The sequence below is a fragment of the Pseudogymnoascus destructans genome (genome assembly GCF_001641265.1).
Source record: "Pseudogymnoascus destructans isolate 20631-21 unplaced genomic scaffold scaffold_27, whole genome shotgun sequence".
In the NCBI taxonomy this organism is placed as follows: domain Eukaryota; kingdom Fungi; phylum Ascomycota; class Leotiomycetes; order Thelebolales; family Thelebolaceae; genus Pseudogymnoascus; species Pseudogymnoascus destructans.
The window spans coordinates 80,051-99,999 of record NW_020167546.1 but is presented as its reverse complement, the minus strand read 5'-3'; the positions used below and the strand labels follow the sequence as shown (position 1 = coordinate 99,999).

The 19,949-nt window shown below is 48.7% G+C and overlaps 5 protein-coding genes across 5 annotated transcripts; 2 read left to right on the top strand and 3 right to left on the bottom strand.

The window, feature by feature from the left end:
• Positions 1–790: 790 nt before the first annotated feature.
• Positions 791–1,804, top strand: VC83_08728 (uncharacterized protein; the record flags this gene model as incomplete). The annotated part of the gene is made up of 3 exons (XM_024472272.1): positions 791–838; positions 892–1,228; positions 1,389–1,804. The coding sequence occupies 3 exons, from the start codon at positions 791–793 to the stop codon at positions 1,802–1,804; spliced, it is 801 nt and encodes a 266-aa protein (XP_024320310.1).
• Positions 1,805–8,362: 6,558 nt separating this feature from the next.
• On the bottom strand, positions 8,363–9,253 carry VC83_08727 (uncharacterized protein; the record flags this gene model as incomplete). The annotated part of the gene is made up of 2 exons (XM_024472271.1): positions 8,363–8,844; positions 9,076–9,253. The coding sequence occupies 2 exons, from the start codon at positions 9,251–9,253 to the stop codon at positions 8,363–8,365; spliced, it is 660 nt and encodes a 219-aa protein (XP_024320389.1).
• Positions 9,254–10,341: 1,088 nt separating this feature from the next.
• VC83_08726 (uncharacterized protein) lies at positions 10,342–11,466 on the top strand (the record flags this gene model as incomplete). Its single annotated transcript, XM_024472270.1, has 3 exons — positions 10,342–10,522; positions 10,667–10,953; positions 11,197–11,466. 3 exons carry the CDS (start codon positions 10,342–10,344, stop codon positions 11,464–11,466), a joined length of 738 nt encoding a protein of 245 aa, XP_024320388.1.
• Positions 11,467–11,534: 68 nt separating this feature from the next.
• VC83_08725 (uncharacterized protein) lies at positions 11,535–15,048 on the bottom strand. Its single transcript, XM_024472269.1, has 2 exons — positions 12,372–15,048; positions 11,535–12,147 (listed from the first exon to the last, which is right to left on the bottom strand). The coding sequence occupies exons 1-2, from the start codon at positions 14,796–14,798 to the stop codon at positions 11,995–11,997; spliced, it is 2,580 nt and encodes an 859-aa protein (XP_024320391.1). The 5' UTR covers positions 14,799–15,048; the 3' UTR covers positions 11,535–11,994.
• Positions 15,049–15,986: 938 nt separating this feature from the next.
• On the bottom strand, positions 15,987–18,955 carry VC83_08724 (uncharacterized protein). Its single transcript, XM_024472268.1, has one exon. The coding sequence runs from the start codon at positions 18,064–18,066 to the stop codon at positions 16,387–16,389; it is 1,680 nt and encodes a 559-aa protein (XP_024320390.1). The 5' UTR covers positions 18,067–18,955; the 3' UTR covers positions 15,987–16,386.
• Positions 18,956–19,949: the final 994 nt, after the last annotated feature.

Genomic DNA, 19,949 nt, shown 5'->3' with positions numbered 1-19,949 from the left:
GCACACCACGCCTCTGATGCTTCGGGACAATGGCGGCAAACTAGTTGAAGACACTGAGACAATGGAGTTTTCACTAGATGGGAGTGAACTAATGTCTGCTTCACTTGACAGAAAGATATGGCGTTTGGAGTACAAAAAGTGGCTCACTACTCTCCACGGTTGTAATCTAGCATTCACTATCACTAATGGTATTTATTTTGGTCAGGACATCCAAACTAGTGTATGCAATTCTAGTTGAACTTTATTGGTGCTTATGTCCTTGTGCTCTGAAATACCTTACCTGTAGCCTTGCTGTTACCTTCCATCCTCACCCATGATCCACTCTTTTGCAGTACGTGCAAGCCTACTGATTTAGGTGAAAAGGCGTAAATAAGATGAAATCACTGGCTGTAGGTTTTTGACAAAAGAGTGGATCATGACAATTATTCAGGGGGGAGAATAGTATACTATTCGCACACGCAGATGCATGTCCTCGTTTGCTGCTGCGTGGCAGGCCGGGGAATTGATTGGGGAATTGGGGAGGGATGGCGAAGACTAGGGTGCCCCAGGAGGGTGCAGGTTTTTATCTATATAGAACATCCTTCTTCTCTGGGCAGGGTGAAATGTATCATTTAAGAGCAGTCACATATACGCTCATCACTGCCTTGCATTACCAGTAAGTCGCTGAGCCGCCATTCTCATAGCTGTACCTAACTGTACCTAACATACTATCAGATTGGCTCTCATTTCCCCATCAACTCTTATTGGCAGTTGCCAAAAGACGATGGGAGACTAGTTCCAGTCTAGTAAAATGGACACTTATCTCAACAACACGCCTAAGCAGACATCAAAGAACATGGTAAGCATTACAGGAATTTAGCTAGGCAGTGAATGAAGCTTAACGTGCTACAGGACATCATTGCTGCCATAAATGAGATCGAATACGCTTCCTTTGCCCTCGCCATAGCCCGCCCGGACGGCCAGATTGATACCTTGGTTTCTACTGAAATAAAGACAGACCCCAAACTCCTCTTCACACCCGACTTTCAGGACATGCTCCTAAATGTTTTAGGCCGCCAGCCTAAGACCTGCGACCACGCCGTCACTACCCTTTCTACCGAAATGATTCAGATCGGGGACGATACTGCCCGTAACGCTGTCTACTATAAGTGCCTTACAGGTATACAACAGCTTGCATGCAGGGCTATTGGAAAGACATGGGTGAAGCTCCTCGAGCCCAAAAAGCAAGGTACATACCAATATACCAAGGGCCCTGGGAAAAGGCTTGCCGCCTCTCCACCATGGTGGCCTGAGATATCAGGCATGTGGAGATAGATCACCTACACAAGCATGGTATGTGTCTTTATTTCCCCTGTCTCCATCCCGTCCCATGGTTAACATGACTCCAGAGCGCATCCCCCTCCTTATACACATCCTGGGCCTTGTTGTAAGCCAAGACCCTAACAGCCCAGCCCAGCAGCATGGTATCACTGTTACTAAACTCAAAGAAGTCACCTACAACGTTATGACACCCTGGTTCGATGGTCCCCAAAAGCATAAACACGACTACCTGAGCCAGCTATTCTGTGTCCTCCATGCAGAAGAGCACTTCCGCCGTGGCAAGCTCGACGGCTCCAAAGACGTGTCTGTTAATGGCAACACTAAACCTATAGACCACGACAATGAGGATTCCAACGTCTCGTCAGAGCAGCTCCACCAAGCACCATTCTTCCCTACCCCGCCACCCTCGCTCTCATCGCATCCAATCACAAACGCTCTTGAGTTTGATAGCAAACTGAGTGCAACGAATGTCAGTATGACATGATCCCCCTTTTAAGGACGTTTGTGGGCTGTCTGCTTGCCCTTTAGCCAGGTGGCTTTCTTAGAAAGAAATTCTAGAATGAGCTTAGATGCATTTTTTAGATTTCTCTTAGGCTCCCAAGTGTTGTCACTTGTAGGATAGCCTTTCCACTTAACGAGGAAGTAGTCCTGACCTCTAAGTGTCTTTTTGTCAAGGATAGACTCTACTTCATATTCTGGTTGATCCAAGATCAGAACAGGAGGTGGAGGAGACTGAAGTGGTCTTAAGGAACTTTCTTGTGCCTTAGACAAGAGAGATGCATGGAAGACATTATGGATAGTCCAAGTAGGTGGTAATGCAAGCTCGAAAGCATTCTTGCCAATAGTCCTTGTGATCTTAAAAGGTCCAAGTCTTTTAGTATCAAGTTTGTCTGAAGGTCTAGTAGTTGTGATATGTCTTCTAGACAAAAAGACTTGATCACCAACTTTGAATTGTGGTGCAACCACACCCCTGTTAAAGGCCTGAGCCTGCTCGTCTTGTGCACGCTGTATTTGAACCTTGAGATAGTCCTGGAGGCCCTTAAGGTAGATGATTCTTTCAGTAGCAGAAGGGTTTTTGAAATTTTCAGGACAATTCAGTTCTGCCACTTCAAACCTAGGGTGATAACCATAGTTTGCATAGAAAGGTGTCTCTTTTGTGGTGTTAGAGACTGTGTTGTTGTAAGCAAATTCTGCAAGATGGAGAAGATCTGCCCAGTTGTCTTGAGCATAGTTTGTATAAATTCTTAGATATTGTTCAAGTACAGAGTTGACTCTCTCTGTCTGGCCATCTGTTTGAGGGTGATAAGCTGTAGAGAAGCGTTGTTCCATGTTTAAGAGTTTAGAGAACTCCTTAAAAAAGTTTGAAGTGAAAACTGCTCCCCTATCTGAGATCCAGTGTCCAGGAATTCCATGATATTTAAAGACCACCTTGAGGAATAGCCACGCAAGTTCAGAAGCTGTGATAGTCTCATTGCAAGGCTCAAAGTGTGCCATTTTTGTGAGCCTTTCTACCACCACAAGGATAGAGTCATAAGGGGTAGCACCCCCTTTTGGGATAGAAGGAGGCAACTTGACTATAAAGTCAATGGATATGGAGTCCCATGGGCGTTCTGGTATAGGTAGAGGCTGCAAGAGGCCATAGGGCTTTTGCCGTGTAGGTTTGTTCAAGTTGCAAGTAGTGCAAGAAGATATATAGTCTTGAAGAGTAGTCCTTAGACTAGGCCAATAGAACTTTCTTGTTAGAAGTTCATAAGTTTTTGCAAAGCCAAAGTGCCCTGCGGCTGGAGCATCATGGAACTGCTGTAGGAGGTGTAGCTGTAATCGTTTATCCCTTGGGACATAGATATAGTTCTTGAATAAGAGAAGTCCATGCTGATTTTTTGAGAAATTCTGTAGTCCAACTTTCTCAAGAGAGGAACCTTTCTTCTGGAGGTATTCCAAAGTTCTTTTCGCAAAGGGATCATGGTTGTAAGCATCTTTGAATGCTTTAAGAAGTGTTGCTGAGGGTGTATAGTCTTTAAAGGTCTCTGGTTCCTGAGAAGAGGTAATGGGGGCAACTTGGTCTTGAGGGGATAAGTTTACCCCTAAGTCCTCTAAAGTACTAGGGTTGCTTAAAGATGCTGCTATAAGCTTTGCTGAGTCTAGAAGAGCCTTTGTATTGCTAGTTTTAGCAGAATCTTGGTAGTCATGTCTTCTTGAGAGGAGATCTGCTCTTTGATTCTTGGCCCCTGAGACATGTTTTATAACAAAGTCAAAACCTTAGTTGTTCAGACCACCTTGCTTGTCGTCGATTGAGCTGTTTAGTGGTTGTAAAGGTCAAGAGATTTGAATGGTCACTGTAAATAGTGATAGGATAGTTTGCCCCTTCAAGGTAGCATCTCCAATGCTTTAGAGAACATACTATGGCAAGCAGTTCCTTGTCTGTAATGGGATAGTTTTGTTCGGCTGCTGATAGCTTTCTTGAGTAAAATGCCACAGGCTATAGCTCTTCTTGTTTGTCTTTTGGAGCTTGGTATAAGATTCCAGAAATGGCAAAATCTGAGGCATCTGTCTCAAGAGTGGCAGGTTTCAAGGGGTTAAAGTGTAGTAACATTTTCCCTTCTTTAAATTCTCCTTTAAGAGCATCGAAAGCATCTTGCTGTGTCTTATCCCAGTGATACAAAGTGTCCTTGTGAAGTAATTGAGTAAGGGGTAAAGCCAAGGATGTATATCTTGGTATAAACCTCCTGTAATAGTTGGCAAACCCAAGGAAAGACTGAACCTCTTTAATGCTGGAAGGAATAGGCCACGTTTGTACTGCTTTTGTCTTTTCAGGGTCCATCTGAATGCCTTCTGTTGAAATTCTATGTCCCAAGAAATCAACTCGAGACATATGGAAAAGACATTTCTCAAGTTTGCAAAAGAGTTGTGCTTGAGATAGCTTCTCTAAGACTTGTCTAACATGTAGAACATGCTCTTGAGTGTCTAAAGAGTATATAAGAATGTCGTCTAAGTAGACAACAACAAAGATATCCAAGTAAGGTCTTAGAATATCATTCATGAGAGCTTGGAAAGAAGCAGGTGCATTGGCAAGCCCAAAAGGCATTACCTGGTATTCAAAATGACCATAGCGTGTTCTGAATGCTGTCTTCCACTCATCACCTTCCTTGATGCGTATCAGGTTATAAGCTCCCCTGAGATCTAACTTGGTAAAGATCCTTGCTGAAGAGAGCCTATCTATGAGCTCAGGGATAAGGGGTAAAGCATATCTGTTTTTAACAGTGACTGCATTAAGGCCCCTATAATCAACACAGAGACGCAAGGAGCCATCTTTCTTCTTGACAAAGAGAATGGGAGCTCCTGCTGGTGAGGAAGAAGGTCTGATAAAGCCAGAACTAAGGTTCTCATCTAGGTATTCTCTGAGAGTTTTCAGCTCTAATTCAGATAGAGAGTAGATAGGGCCGTAGGGAGGCATTGAGCCTTCTGCGAGTGGTATCTCATGGTCATAAGGCTGGTGCTTTGGCAGAATTGATGCCTTTGCCTTGTCAAAAAGATGTTGGTAGTCTTGGTATGCTAAAGGCAAAATGACCTCCTGAGATGATTTCTCCAAATCTGAAGTAGCTGCTATCTCCAGGACAGGTTGGAAAGGTTTAACCCATATCAGAGATGATATATCGTCCATAGTTTGGTCAAAATCCTTGATCTGGGACAAGTTTGAGTCTTGGACCTGAATAGGGGTAACTGAGGCTTGAAGGGTTTTTTCAGTATTGAGCTCAGGATTTGAGCTAAACCCAAGCGATAAATGCTTCCAATTGATAGTTGGATCATGCCTTTGAAGCCATGGAAGACCTAGGATAACTGGGTACTTCATTGGTATAACATCTAAAGAGATGGTGTCTGAAAATGTTGATTTTCCTAGGGGAATCTCAAGTTTGAGTACTGGGGTGTTGCAGGTAATGGAACCTGAACTGATAGGAGTTCCATCAATGACTCGGAGCAACTCTGGAGTGCGTTTGGGAATTGTAGGTAACTGGTGTGTCAAGATGAGGTCTTGAGATATAAAGTTGCCTGTTGCCCCTGAGTCTATCATAGCCCTTGTAGACAACACCTGTTGTTTGAAATGGAGTTGAATAGGGATTAACAGGTGTGTGAGACTCTGAGAAAGCACCATCGACACATCTTTGTTGTCTAGGGGAGAAGTTATAGTCTCAGTTGAAGTTGTGCCTGCTAGGGATTTTTCAAGTTTTTCAGGAATAGCAGTTGTGACTGTGTCTGAGGCTGCTATATGTTTTGAATCAGCACTCCCTCGTGCTGAATAGCACTCCTGAATTCTGTGTCCCCCTTTGCCACAGTATAAACAAAGGTTGTTGTCCATTCTGTGTTTTCTTTCTTGAGGGGTAAGTTTACCCCTTTTCAGTTTTTGAGGGTTTCCTGTAGGCTGAGGTGCTGGATTTGCTGTAGATCTCTTTATAGAGGCGTCTAAGTCCATAGGTTCAGGTGCTGAGTCCTTAGCAGTTGGTGTAGAGGTGTAATTGTTGAAATTTCTTGTTGGATGCCAGTCTTGGTTCTTCTCCTTTCTTCTTTCAAAAAGCCTATCATCAAGTCTGACAGCTTTCTCTATAAGCGTTTGAAGTGTTGTAGGGCGTTCTTCTTTGCTGAGTTCATCCTTAATAGAGCTCTTGAGCCCTTGGTAGTAAGTGAAGACTAAGGCTTCTTCATTCCAAGTCAAGTGAGAAGTGATTCTCCTAAATTCTGTTGTATACTGAGCAGCAGAGGTCTTTTGACATAGCTTCTGTAGCTCTCTTTCTGCTGTAGCAGTTTCGTTGATGTCTCCAAAGGTCCTGGTAAGTTCCTCTTGAAACTGGTCATAAGAGGTAATCAAAGGTGTAGTGGTATTTTGGTTGTTGCCACTAAGTCTTCTAAGATATGGCTCAAAGAAGTTGAATGCAGATCCACGGAGGTAGCTGGCAGCAAAATAGATCTTCTGAGCTATTTCGAGTACCCCAGGTGCACTTCCTAAAGTGCAAACACCAGATTTATACCATGGAGACAGGAGGAAGTTGAAGGGATTCCTTATGCAACTGGACATCTACTTCACCCTCAGAGCTGTGGGAAGCTCTGTATGATGTGTCTGAGTTGAAGATTGTGTTGCTGAAGTGTTGGCTTGAAAGGTGTTTTCCAAATTCTCAAGTTTGTTTGCTATAGTTTGTATAAAGGCAAACAGTTGTTGCATCTGCTGTTCAGCAGTAGTTGTAGGAGCTTGGTCGTCCTCCATTGTAGTATCGAAGTGCTGCTATAGAAATAGTTGAAGCTTGAAGCAGGCAAGGTGTAATGGTGGGTGCACCAGATGTGAGAATCTAGCCACCCAAGGAAGGGATGATTTTACTAAGACAACACACTGTCTTAGGAAACAGAGCCAAAGGGTTGTAGCTTAGACTATTCCACAACGCAGCAATCAGGTGTGTGATGTAGTGAAGTTGTTCAGACAAGTTGCAACAAATGTTGAGTCTGGGAACTCAGGGGTAAGTCAGAGGTTAACACCTCACTGACTTTTCAGAAACAAGGAGTAACAAGATGAATGCTTGGAAGCTTGGAAAAGACGTGGAAGTATGTGATAGTCGATTTACTGTATTGCCTGCTTGCCCTTTCTGAAGGAAAGGGCAATCCTATTTATGCCAAAGGAGTGTAGTTCTCTCATTTTCCATGACTTTCCATGACTAACCAGGCTTGGTAAATGTATTAGAAATCAAGTGCGACCCACAACTAGCTTGCTAATCATGTAGTGAACGTAAGAGAATCCCATAGAACCATCTCTTGGGTTCCTAGCCTATAGGAAGTGAAAAGGAGGTCCAAGGTCAGAGTACCTATAGATAAATTATGTCATAACTTAACCAATCTTGTGGGTAACTAAGGAGCGATGACGTGTAATGAATCATAGAGGGTTGTAGAAGCTTCTAGAGCTATCGTTCATGTTCCTAGGCCTCTAGTTGGTAGAGATATGCCATGTGGTAGTATTGGTCCACCCCCTTAAGGAGGAGATATTCTTAATAACTTGTTCAATGAGTGTCCAAATAATATGCTGTGATGTATGTAGCATAAACAGATGTAGTAGAAGAGTTTGCAGCAATCGTTGAGTAGTATTGCTTCTGTTGTTGGTGTGATAAGCCAAGATATGTATGGTGACTTGTAGGTTTGAGGAGGAGATTTCTAAGTTTGCTCTTGAGTTTGATAGCAAACTGAGTGCAACGAATGTCAGTATGACATCAGGCACTGCATAACACTGCGCCCTTTGATGTTAATCTCGATATCTGGCCTCTTACCTTTCCTTATTGGCTCCATTATTTTCTCATTGACTATGTCGCATATATCTTGAAGTTCCGGGAATGCTTCGTGGTATAGCTGCATAACGTCCTTTCGAAGGCCCTTTGGAACTTTATCCGTCCAAATATTGCTGCTGTCAGTAGCTTCCATACGCAGGGTAATGATAACTCACTACTTTACCGAGTTTGTTGGTAGTAGGGGTAGTATGTGTCATGACACCCCTTCAATATTTGTGTCACGACCCTTCGATTCGCTTTAGTCTCTAGTACTTATTTCACTATGTCATTCACTTCACCTGCTTCACTCACTTCGCTTCACTTGCTGACCTAGATCAGCCCAAATGTTGACTACTGGCTTAGGCTCTCTTGTTATTGGCTTGCTGCACTAGGGCTCGCTTAGCTAGGGTTCAGTTAATTAGTGCCTTCACTTATTTGGCACTAGGGATTTTTACTGTTATATAAGCACTTATTGCTCATGTCTCTTATTGATCTTTAGCTAGCAAATTATATACTACTTGGCCTTCTTGCAATTTCTCCTGCTTCGACTTACTTTGCATTCCCTTACTTCGAGTCGAACCACTTGGCCAACCTGTTAGTCTCACCACTTGACCCCTGTGGTATAAAGTATATGCTTTGGAGCCTGAACTACTATACCTTGTCCTACTGCTTCGAGTATCGAAGTCTTCACATTATACTTCGGATACTTCTGCAGACTTGAAGGTCAGCCTCGGTTCAAACTGTCCTTACAGTATGCTGGGGCCAAACATTTCAATTATATCGTATATGATTGCGCCCCCCTCGTAATGCTTTGTGACATCCTCCCCTTTATTCTTTGTGACATCCTCCCCTTTATTAAGATTTAGCAACTCACCAGTCAATTCGTAAAAGATGGATAGATAACTGAACCCTTGGCGGGTCTTCCCCAATTTCAGCAGCCATTCCATCATGGTTGGGTCACGGTCGCTCACTTTGCGACGACATTGGTTGAATTTAACGAATGCTTTCACCTTATCTTCCAAGGCATGAACAAAATCCAGGTTGGTTACAGTTCTAGACTCGGATCTTAGTTTGTCAACCTCAAAGGCCTTGAACATCTGATGCACATCCTCTGGCACTGACTTGTCATTCTGGAGTGTGCGAGCCATCTGTACTGTGTTCCACCCTGGCTCCTTAGTCTCATTGATGAGAGTGACAATACGACGATGCCGGCAATTGAGAATATGTCCTGGAGGAAGTAGTTGGTTACATATCCCTCACCTGGATTCTCATTAGATGCTGTTTAACCCAACACCGATGGTCGTAAACGTCTCCCTCCATAACTACTGCCATCTCGTATATGTCCTTTATTCGGTCCTGTAGTTTTCGTCCAGTTTCCTTCTCAGCAAGCCCCATCCTCGCCATGAACAGGCCTTGCGCAACCTCCTCGGGTCTGGCACTTTTTTCGTAGGTTTGGTACCTTGTGCAGCTCTGCGGCGCTTTTTGTGGGCCGCAACTGGGTCCTCGTCTCTAAAAATGCTATCGTCTAAGTCCTCTGTCTCAACTGCTTGGTTTCCTGAATCAACCTGGGTTGGTGGTGCTTGCAGCCCCTGTGCGGTGATCGTGTTTCCACCAGCACGTGTAGTGAATAAGGTCATAGTCTGCCGACCGGTGCATGTGTTAAATGGATCTGGGCCCAAGTGTTACGGCTAAGATAACGTGACATCATGGTTACAGGACCAGGACCTAGTAACGTGACATGTGAGTCACAGGGGGCAAGTGGGGTAGGCTGCCATGTGACGGGGCTAATGGATAGTTGCAGAAACTAGTGAATATTGGATAGTTGAGCTATTCATGAACTATCCTGAATATCTAGCTATCCGCCAACTATCCAGATTACCCATGAGGCACGATGCCACTATATAAGTAGATAGTATTTCCTTAGATAGGAGCTTCATGCTCAACTCAATATAGTATTCTTTACAATACTGTAACGTGTTACTTGGAAAGCCTTTGTGTCTAATCCCCTGCCTCCTCTGTCAAGTCAACCTTATGCAAGAAACCTCTGTGTCTTCTATCGTTTAGAAGTCAGTGTTACAATGAGGACAAATAGCTTCTAAGTGCTGCTTATAAGCTGGCAGCAGCTGGAAGCTATGTCGCTGAGTGCCAATGTCGCCATCGAGGAGGCAGAGGTGGCAAAGCTGAGCTACTTTGTAGCTGACCTCAGCAGTGATACCCACACATAGGAGGTCAACAATGTCTTTAGGCGTTGTGGCCTTTGTCACATTTAAGTGACGAGAGACTACAGGGCCTAGCCACTCCTTCTTTGAGGCAGATGAAAAGTGCTGAGTGCCTCGGCCAACACAAGTGTGCTCAGCCACAGTGACAACAAGCTCCCAGTAGCTGTCCTATGCTCGTTGCACTGCACAGCAGCGCCAGCGACAGTCAAGGGCTTTGGCCTCTGAACAAATCCAGGCGGCACGGCCAGGGTCTTGGTATGCTGTCCGGAAGGTAAACTTTCCCTTAACTGCCCAATCGTCCAGGGCGTGGATCATAGCACCAATATCAAGGTACTCTGTACCATCGAAAGGCTCAACGAGTTCACCAAGCGAAGCCATGTTCTCAAAAAATGAGCAGCGCTTCTGCAGGCTAGTAAAATGCCAGAAAATCAAGTCCTTCAGGGCAGCCACAAATGAGGGCAGAGGGCGGTGAGTCTGCCAGTTTGCCCTACTACAGGTCGACTGCAATGTCGACTGCAATGACAATGGTGACAGCGACAATGATGACAGCGAGGTTGGTAGACTTGGCGGTGATGTGCGATTGGATGGATGAGTGGTTGAGTCGTGAGTGGGTAGCGCGGACTACTCAGATTCTCGAAATAGTAACAGAATGGTATATACAGTCAAATGCTGCTAAAACGATGTTCGGTTAGCAGATATATTCAATTGTGCGATATATTTTCTCGCACTGAATCAAAACACCATATATTGTCTGATATTTAAGATAATCGTCATTCTGCCTCCAATTATCGTATTCCTATCGACCAAAAATTTGAAAAACTCTCGCCCTAGCCGCAAGTTGGGCCAACAATGGGGGTGCCCTCAATGCCCTTCGAGAGGTGAAGCCTATTGCGGCAGCTTACCTCGAGGCTGCTGAGCCGTGGACCTGGGCAGAGGCGCTCTTTCATGGCCGTCGATTCGGCCACGGTACAAGCAACATCGCTGAGAGCGTCAATTCGACGCTCTTAGTCGAGAGGGAGCTCCCTGTTCTAGAGCTCCTCGATTCCATATGGCATCGGGTGATGGAGAAGCGCTCGGGCCGGCGATCCCGAGCGCTTAAGCTCATTGAGGAGCGAAGGGTAACCGTGCCCTTCGTAGATAGCCTAGGCTATGGGCAGGGAGGAACACCATTCAAGTGTCCTCCCCAACGTCGGGGAGGGTGGTTGAGCCCAAGGGGGCTATCCACCTCGTTGACCTAATGGCAAAAACCTGTTCTTGCCATCGATATCAGCAGAATGACGTGCCTTGTGGGCATGTCATGACCTTCCTCTTAGCGACGGGGACCCCGATCCCCCCCCTGCTGCCCCCAATCCTCTCTCCAGAGGTTTGGGCAGCGTCTTATGAGACACCGCTGCCTCCTGTGGATGTCTCGGAGTTGGAGATCCTTCCCCTGGCAGCCTGCCACCCTCCTGCCACGCGAGTACCGCGTGGCAGGCCGAAGAAGATGCGCGTTCGGAGAGAGGACGGGAGACGCTCTGGTCGACGAGAGCGGGATCATGGAGGGTTGCTCCCTCTTGGTGCTGTTGTGGCGAGAGTACCAGATCTGGTACCCTCTCGTTGTAGCACCTGTGGGGAGCCAGGGCACAACATGAGGTCGTGTCGGCGACCTCATGGATTAGGAAGGGGGCTACAGGGGCTACAGGGGCTACGGGGGCATTAGGGGTGCTGCAGCTGGTCATGGAAAGCCTTCTGGAGGCAGGAGTTGGGGAGTCAGGGAGAACGTCACCAATTAGGTGGCATTCGCAGGGTATTGTATTCTTTTAGCTATCTACTAGGTATCAAGTTCTTTACAGGGGTGATGCATGGTATTGAATTCTTTTGCCCTTAATTAATCCCTAACCCTGGCTAATTTCGACCTTTAAAGACCTCTTTAAGGTCTTTAAATATACCTAATTATTTCTAAGAAAATTTAAAACTCTAAACGCTAAGACCTTTTCCTCTATTAGAATGTCACGGACAGGCGGCTGTGCTAAGACAGACGTGGAAAATCCCACGAAGAGAAGCTATTACGTTTGCGTCGTCAAACCGATAGCGACGGTGCACAATGTTTGGATTGATGAATGGCTCTAGCGCCTGTAAGTATCTACATCCAAACGCCATCCAAACGCCATCTCACCTGCTCAAAAGCTAAACAATCCCGACCTTCGCTTCCCAAACGGATACACAATCAACGCACTCAAGAAGAGCCCAACCGTAATCCCAATCGCAACCTGTATCATCGAATATCCAACATTAAACACAATCGAGTTGAGCTCCGTTTTTTCCTGTCCGACCTGAAAATAGTTAGCAATGTCACACGCAATCCCGTTTCTCCTCCAAGTAACCATTAAATGACGACAAATCGGGGATAGATGGCAGATATAAAAAGTCAAAGAAGCTTAGCAAAACAAACGAGAGCGCTGCCAGTACCAATCAAGAACGAAATGGTAGTCTTCCCGCCACCGTCCGCAGTCGCGGCTCTATAATCAGCAGGGAGAAGCTGCAAAAATTTGCTTACAGGGATCGTCTTATTCGTCGTGTTCGTAATGCCGTCGGCGCTGGTCAGTCCTGCCAGAAGACTGCCGCTCGCCGCGAGACCCGAAGGAACCTGTACGAATATCGCGGGCAGTAACGCGGTTGCGGCAACACCATGGCGAAGTCGACTGTACAAATTTCCCATCACTCCAATAACCAATGCTCCCAGAGTCTGTGACAGCTGTGCGTTCGATGCAAAGTGCCTCGACGTGAAGAAGTTGACCACATAGCCGCTACACGATATGAGGAGCATCACGGGCGTCTGCTTCCACTTGGCCTGGTTGATGATACACAAGCACATCGTAAATAGAGGTACAAATGCAAAGCGGGCGTATTGGTTCATCGGCCTGGCGCAGGATGTTGCCGACGTAGCGTTGGTGTCCATTAGTCCATACATGGCCGTCCCAATGGTGATGCCGAATCCAAGGAAAAGCGAGTATATAACGGCGTAGACCATGCGGACAGAACCAGCCACTATAGACTTTGATTGAAGTTCAAGCGACCCGCATAGAATGATATACCCCGGAAGGATCAACGCAATCGACGACTGGGCCAGCGCCGAAAAGCAAAACAGCCGTCCCCCGTTGTACGGGATGCTTCCAAACCCACGTGCCAGAAACGAGGTGATGACTGCTGCACTGATTTCAAACACATTCGCATACAGATCCGACTTTGGCGCGACGATCAGCTGGAGAAATCCGAGCACGCATCCCAGGATGAAGGAGATGGGCAGGTCGATAAAGTTGGCTTCAAACGCAAACGGGCCAACGCAGACACTCGCCAGGCCGTACACGAACACCAGTAACCACCTGTTGTGCTTGGGCTTCTCGCGGATGATGGAATCCAGCCTATGCGTTGCCTCCTCGACTCCGATCACGTCGTGGACAACCTCTTTGTAAATCTCGTGGACGTCCTTGAGCTTTCCCAGATTCACCCCCTGGTGGGTACGAACAAGCTTGACTTCCGTCGTATGCGTCGACACATCATCAAACGAAACAAGCATGCAGCCAGGAATGTACAGAAACTGGCCGTCCAGCTCCAACACTCTCGCAGTCATTCTCATATACTCCTCCAGTCGATGAGTCGGCGCGCCGTACGCCATCAACGCCCGACAGAGCCTGACGAGGTATTTCTGCCTTTGCAACGTTTCGGCAATGTGAACGGTAATCTTGATCTCATCTTCCAGCCGGGGCCTGCTGATTTTGTGAAAAGCCTGCGTGAACCCCCCACTAGATGTTCGGCCATGCATCGGAGGGCGCTTGCTGCTCCGTCCAGTCGGGGTATTTCCACCATACGCGGCAAGTTTTGAGGATGCTTCCACAAGTCCAGCCAGTGTCTCGCAGGATTGGCTCTTCTGATTGTACCACTTTGCATTCTTCTGCTTCGGGGTCGTAGCGCCCGATGACCCAGGCGTCGAGAAACCACTTCGAGCACCATACGACCCAGTGCTGCTTGTCCTTCCTTTTTGCGCTGGTCCGTCTTGCGGATTGTAGAGCTTTAACAACGAAGACAGAACTCCGTTCCGGTCTGGACGTGCGACAGAACCCTTCGTGTGAATTGGCGTCAACTGCCCAGACTCCAACGCCGTTGAGTCGGTGCTTAACACTCTCACGTGGCCAGACGTAGGCCTCCCAGTGAGCGTCCGCACGAGTTTCTGTGCCTCGGAAGTGCTAGCGTTTGCCCTCCTCTCCTTGGATTCTCCGTCCTCGTCTTCGCCACTGTCCAATCTTCCATCGTTATATCCGTATTTGTCCATGTCCATCAGTGGAATGTCATCTTGCCTGCCTTTTCTAGGCAGGGGAGATGTAGGATAAGATCGGAATCCCTCCGCGGAGACACTTCTTGATGACGAGGCGGAGTGGCCAACGAGCGAGGCAACCCTTTTTGCCCTCTCTCGAGCAGCTTTTGCCGAAAAGGCCTTCTCCGACGTTGGCTTCGTATATCCATCATCGGTTATCATCATATCTTCTGTAAATGACGAGGCTGAATTATTTCTCAGAACCGAAGGCCTTGGCTTCCTCGGGACCGGGGCAACCACCTCGACGGCCGAAGCGTCCGGGGACGGATTCTCATTGTCGGCAATACGCTTCTTCGGCACTTCAATATCATTTCCTGTGTTTCTCGGGCTTCTTCGAGCATGTGCAGGGAGCTGCGGTCTCGTATCGTCTACCGCTGAGTCTCGCAGCGGAAATATGACCCGCGAGTTTCTCACATCATTGACCTCGCTCTTGCTGTTGAATCGCACCCGGCCACGTCTCGCATGCACCTCTGGGACTTCGGCAGCAGAATTGGGTCTCTCAATGGGGTCGGCTTCAGGCAGAACTGGCTCGCTGGGGCTCGCCTCCGCGAGACTCGGTCGGTGTGGTCGGTTCTGACTTCCTTCGCCGGCAGATGCGGGTTCGCCCGACATGTCCGTGGCAAACTGAGATGAGTATATGGTCAATTGGTTTCGGGGGATAATAATCAGGTACTGCCGGCGTGGCGGCGAGGTGTTCGAGAGTCAGATAAGGATGTCGTGGTGGGATGAATCATGGGAGGGACAGTGGCAAGTGCAGATCCATATCAGTAAGTAATAAGAAACAACAATTCAGAACCAGAATAGCAATATACAAAAAGCGAATGGGTTGGTCGTAATCAGTATAGACAGAAGAGATGCATGTGCTGTGAGTGAGTGAGCGAAGTATGTACGTAGGATAAATATATGGGTGGTTATATGTTGGGAAAGTTGAAGGAAGGGACGAAGGAACGACCTGGCTCGATATGCCGCATCTTCCCTGATAACCCGTCGTCCGTCACTAGGAGTGGGGGGTTCTAACGGGTCTAGAAATTCCAAATGGCCCACAAACTTGGCACAGATATAGATAGCTTATCTATGGCAATTGCTCAAGAAAATTGGAGAAGAAAATGGAGAAAAAAATGGAGAATAAAATGCTGTTGCAAAAAGCGCCGTTGATGATGCCCGATTTAGCCTATCCGCCACCCTAGGGGACCTAGAACCCAACGAAGGGCGGCTAGACCGTTGGCGGGGAGCACTCTCGTGCACAGCCCGAGCCTATGAAAATGGCACGATTAATGTCATCTCGATCTCGTTATAAATTCTGATGCCATCAGATTTAAAGGGGGAAAATATACGACTGACGGCGACTGACGGCGACTGACGTCAGCTGACGGAGACTGACGGCCACTGACGAAGAAATCTCGTCCTGAGACAGCTGTGACGTCACGTAGAGGCGTAGCAGTTCCAGAATCTCATTATGACAAAGAGATGATGATCTACACGGGAAAGAAATCCGCAACAAAGAGAGCTACGGGCCGAGACCAACGCTAACTGATGCAGCTTCGAAATTCACAGCTACGATTCTCACGGCTATCTTATGTTTCACGTTTCACGCACTGCGGAGAGTTTGCATTGTATTTCTTCTTGCATTAGCCAACTATCTTGGCTATCCTATCTACTCCGGAGGTCCCTCCTCTACCCGCACAGGCATTCCAGCCATGGCAAGCAAACCGAGTACAGACGACACAGGAACATGAATGAATCTCATCAGAGATCTACATACACCCCCGTAAACCCCACCCCCTCTAGACCCCCCACGTCCCCCAAAGCTCAAATGGCTTCCACCCAAAATATACTCCAGCCAACCGTACAAGCTTATAAATAATGAAGAAAGGCAATCCCATCAGGGGCCTTGGGTGGGTAAGCGTCCAGGAAAGAATCCAATCCGCCCGTACTAAAACGAAAACCCCTCGAGTGTAAAGCCGTCGCGACTTGCGTGCAACTGCAAGTAATGTGTCGTGACAACCGAGGAGAGTCATTAAAAATGGAAAATAGCGACCCAGACGTGTCGCTGCCTGGTAATAATTCGTATTCGGCGTCAAAAGTTCGATGGCGGAGGGTATCCGCACTGCATGCAATATCAAATTGTCATCTAAAAATCAACCCACCTGTTGCACTCGCGGATCTACCACGCGTGCTTCAAATGGGCGAGCTCGGCCGTTTAAAAGATGGAGCTCTTGCGCTTCTCAACAGAGCTGAGAACCAGCATGGGGGCCTTGAGCCGCGCTTGCTCAGCCTCGGGCTTCTTGCCACCATGCTTGAAGGCAGCGGCAAAGCTGCAGATGGCGGGACCCTCGTCACCGCTTGTGCCTGCCGTGGTCGGCGTTGTGTCGACAGAGTTGTTCTCGACCGAGTGGTTCTTCTGTCGCGATGAAGGCCTGTCCGAGCCAATGGCGCCGTGGATTGAGGTGCGGAGGCTGCCCAAGCTTGGTCGCCCGGACAGGCTTCCGCTGCCGCTCCTGCCGCTATCAGACTCCTCGCCCGACGACGTCGCACAGGTGAGCTCGCCCGTCTCGCTTATGGGACTGATGCTGCCGGCAGAACCAGATCCCGGAGCACGGCGACGCTCCAACCCAGCGCGAACCAGGTTGTGGACGGCATTGCGGCGTTGGCGGGTCGAAAAGTTCTTGCTGCCTTCAAACTTGGACGTGGGCTTAGCGCGCAGCTCATCCAGAGATGGCGGTCCGCGTGGCTGGCGGATGGGGTGCTCGCCAGCTCGTCCCTGTCCAGGACCAAAGGTTCCGGTCATCGGAGTAGGAGCATAGCCTGCAGTCTTTGGGACAGAAGTCCTCGACCCGCTGTCAACATTCACGGCCGTGGAGACGGTGAGAACATTGGCCAGGCTGCACGACTTCTTGTGTCCACGGCGGAAAGCGTTGGCCGATGGCGGTGGGAGCGGCGTATGGTCCTGAGGAGGCGAGGCGCTCTTCTTTGGGGGCGAGATGCTGCGAGTGATGCCGTTGTTGCTTGGCGGTGACACCTGGAAGCGAGGAGTGCCAGGCTGCTGCGGTGGCGATCCCGAATCCGTGTAGATGTCATGGCTATCAGCGTATGCCTGCTGTGCACCCTGGTCGATGTAGTATGTCTGCTGGCCAGTCATGGGGTTGTAGACCGAGTACAGACCCGGCTGACCTCCAGGCACAGGAGTTATGACGGGCTGGCCATTCTGCTTTGCCTGCTGTTGGTACATGCCTGCACCTGGGGTGACAGGTGGGGTGGCAAACTGTTGCGGCACCTGGCGGCCCATGTGACCCAGGCCCATGGACTGGAACTGCTGAGCAGCAGCCTGGACGTTGATGAGCTGCTGTTGCAGCCGTTGCTGTTGCTCAGCCAGATACATGTTTGTGGCAACCAGCTGGGCATACAGATTCGGGTCCATCTGCTCTTGGCCATGCTCATCGATGTGGATCTCCGGGGGAGCCAGGACCTGCTCGGGGAGTGCATACATCTGACGGTTGTAGCTGGGATGCTGCTGCGTGCTGAAAGAAGAACCGATGGATGTCTTGGGCGCGCCATACCCAGATCGAGAGTTGTTCTTACTATCCGCGTACATGCTGTTGTCGAGGCCTTTGTGCTGGAGTTGGGTCGGCGGTGCAGAAGGAGGGAAATGGGCTCCAGTGGTCGTCTTCGGGGCCGTCCTCAAACCCGCAAGCAGGTGAGAGCGGCTCGTGCGAGGAGTCGGGGCGCCATTGTTGGCCGGGTCGGAGGCTGCCGTGGGCTCGAACGAGAGGCGCTTGATGTGGGCTCCCTTCCCTCTGGAAGCGAAGCCAGAGCCGGGAACCCCGATGGTTTGGAAGTTGTTGTACGACATTTGAGCTAGACCGCCAGCGCCCATACTCATGGTTGTTTTATGGAGGTAATGTACAGTGTTTTGTTTTGTTGTATCTTTCAAAGTGTAGTGAGGAGAGTGCGAAGGTAACGCGTGCTCCGAAGCTGAATTAGAGAAATTAGGCGTGAGTTCAGACTCAGGTCAAAATGCAAGACTGCTGAGAATTATCGCAACGGTGTGAATGCGCGCAAGAAGTGTGAATTGTCGAGTCCAAGTGAATCTCAAATGTTGATCTGTGGAAAGGCGAAAAGTGAATATAGCGTGTGAATTCCCAAGTTGGGTCGGTAAAAGAGACACCAAACGGCGAAAGAAGAAGAAAAAGCTGCGACAAATTATGTGCTGATTGCTATGTGTATTAGAGGGCCGTCGTTGGAGGGCGAAGTTGAAGAGAGCTGAATGGTCAGTATCGAATGAATGGCGCCGTGTGTTTGATGTATAAGATGTTTGTTCCTTGCAGCCGACGGGCGACACAACGAAAGATCACAAAGGACAGCGAGGAAGAAAAGCGTCTCTCAAAGAGCAGGAATGAGGTCGAGCACTCGAGTCGCGCCGGTCGATGAATGAAGGTCGGTAGTTCGATGGAAGCTGGTTGTCTCAGTCGCGATCCGGAATGCCCACGAGATCTCTCTTAAGCGGGACTCTCTACAATTTTTGTCCAACGGGATTGTATTTTGCTTCAAGCGACTGCTCCGGAAAGAAGGTAGTAGCTGCAGAAGTTGACAGTGAGAAGAGCGACGAAGTTTTTGCTTTTTCTTTTCTTCCTTTTTTTCTCGATCCGAATGGGCCTATGGAAAACTCGACGACGACGAGGCGAGGAGGACGGCGCAGTGGGGACGGGAAGAGACGGAAGGGAGGAGGGAGCTGAAGAAGAGGAAGATGGAAAGAAGAGAAGATTGAGGAGGATGTGTGGAGTCGCCGGTGCGAAATGGGAATTAGGGCCTTCGACTGACGGCGGACGGGAGAGAAGGGAAAGTAGGGGGGTGTGTTTAGCGTATACACAAAGGCGCAAAGGGTTGGGGGGGGGGTTGGAGTATTGGCTCGTTCAGGGTTGAAGGGGGTGGGAGTATTGGCTCGTTCAGGGTTGAGGTGGGGGGTGGGAGTATGGCTCGTTCAGGGTTGAGGGGGAACGGTGATTGGTCCAAGCAGGAGGTCCGGTGAGAGGAGGCAGAGGACTCGAGCACAAGTAAGCGAGAGAAGTAAGCGAGAGAAGTAAGCGAGAGAAGTAAGCGAGAGAAGTAAGCGAGAGAAGTAAGCGAGAGAAGCGAGGCGGGAAGGACGTGAGGCGGTGAGGGATGTGTGTGTGGAGGTGGGTGTGTGTACTCCGTAGGTGGGTATATCTCCCAGCCCTTCCACTACCAGAACAGTACTGTGTCTTCGATGTACCATCCCATGTCCATTTCATACCTCTCTAACACCACACCCCCCATTCTATCTCAAAACAGTAGAGTGTGTAGAGATTGGACGGGCTTGGACCCACACCCCCCCCCCAAACACCCTCAAACCCCCCAAAGCCAATCACATGCTCTCACCGTACAATTGCACCCCCACCCCTCCCCCCTAGCCACGCCAAACACGTCAACCACGCCAAAAGAGGGACGCGTTCTGTCGAATGGCATCGCTGCTTTCAGCTCCGTTGGCAGCACCAAACGGAGAAATCGCCATCCTCATCTCATAGCATATGCTCTGGTTGCCTCATTCAGACTCCCGGCGCTTCCATGCAAGGCATGCCCATCCCGCACCTGCATCAAACCGATCAACGCTCGCCGTCCAGGCTGACCGCATTGTCGCGTAACTGGCCTACTGTCGTGGCCGCTCACCGTCCATTCAAGCCCACCAGAACCGGTTTTGACGCCAATGGTCGTCTGCCATGGACCTGTGAGCCAATTACTCGACAT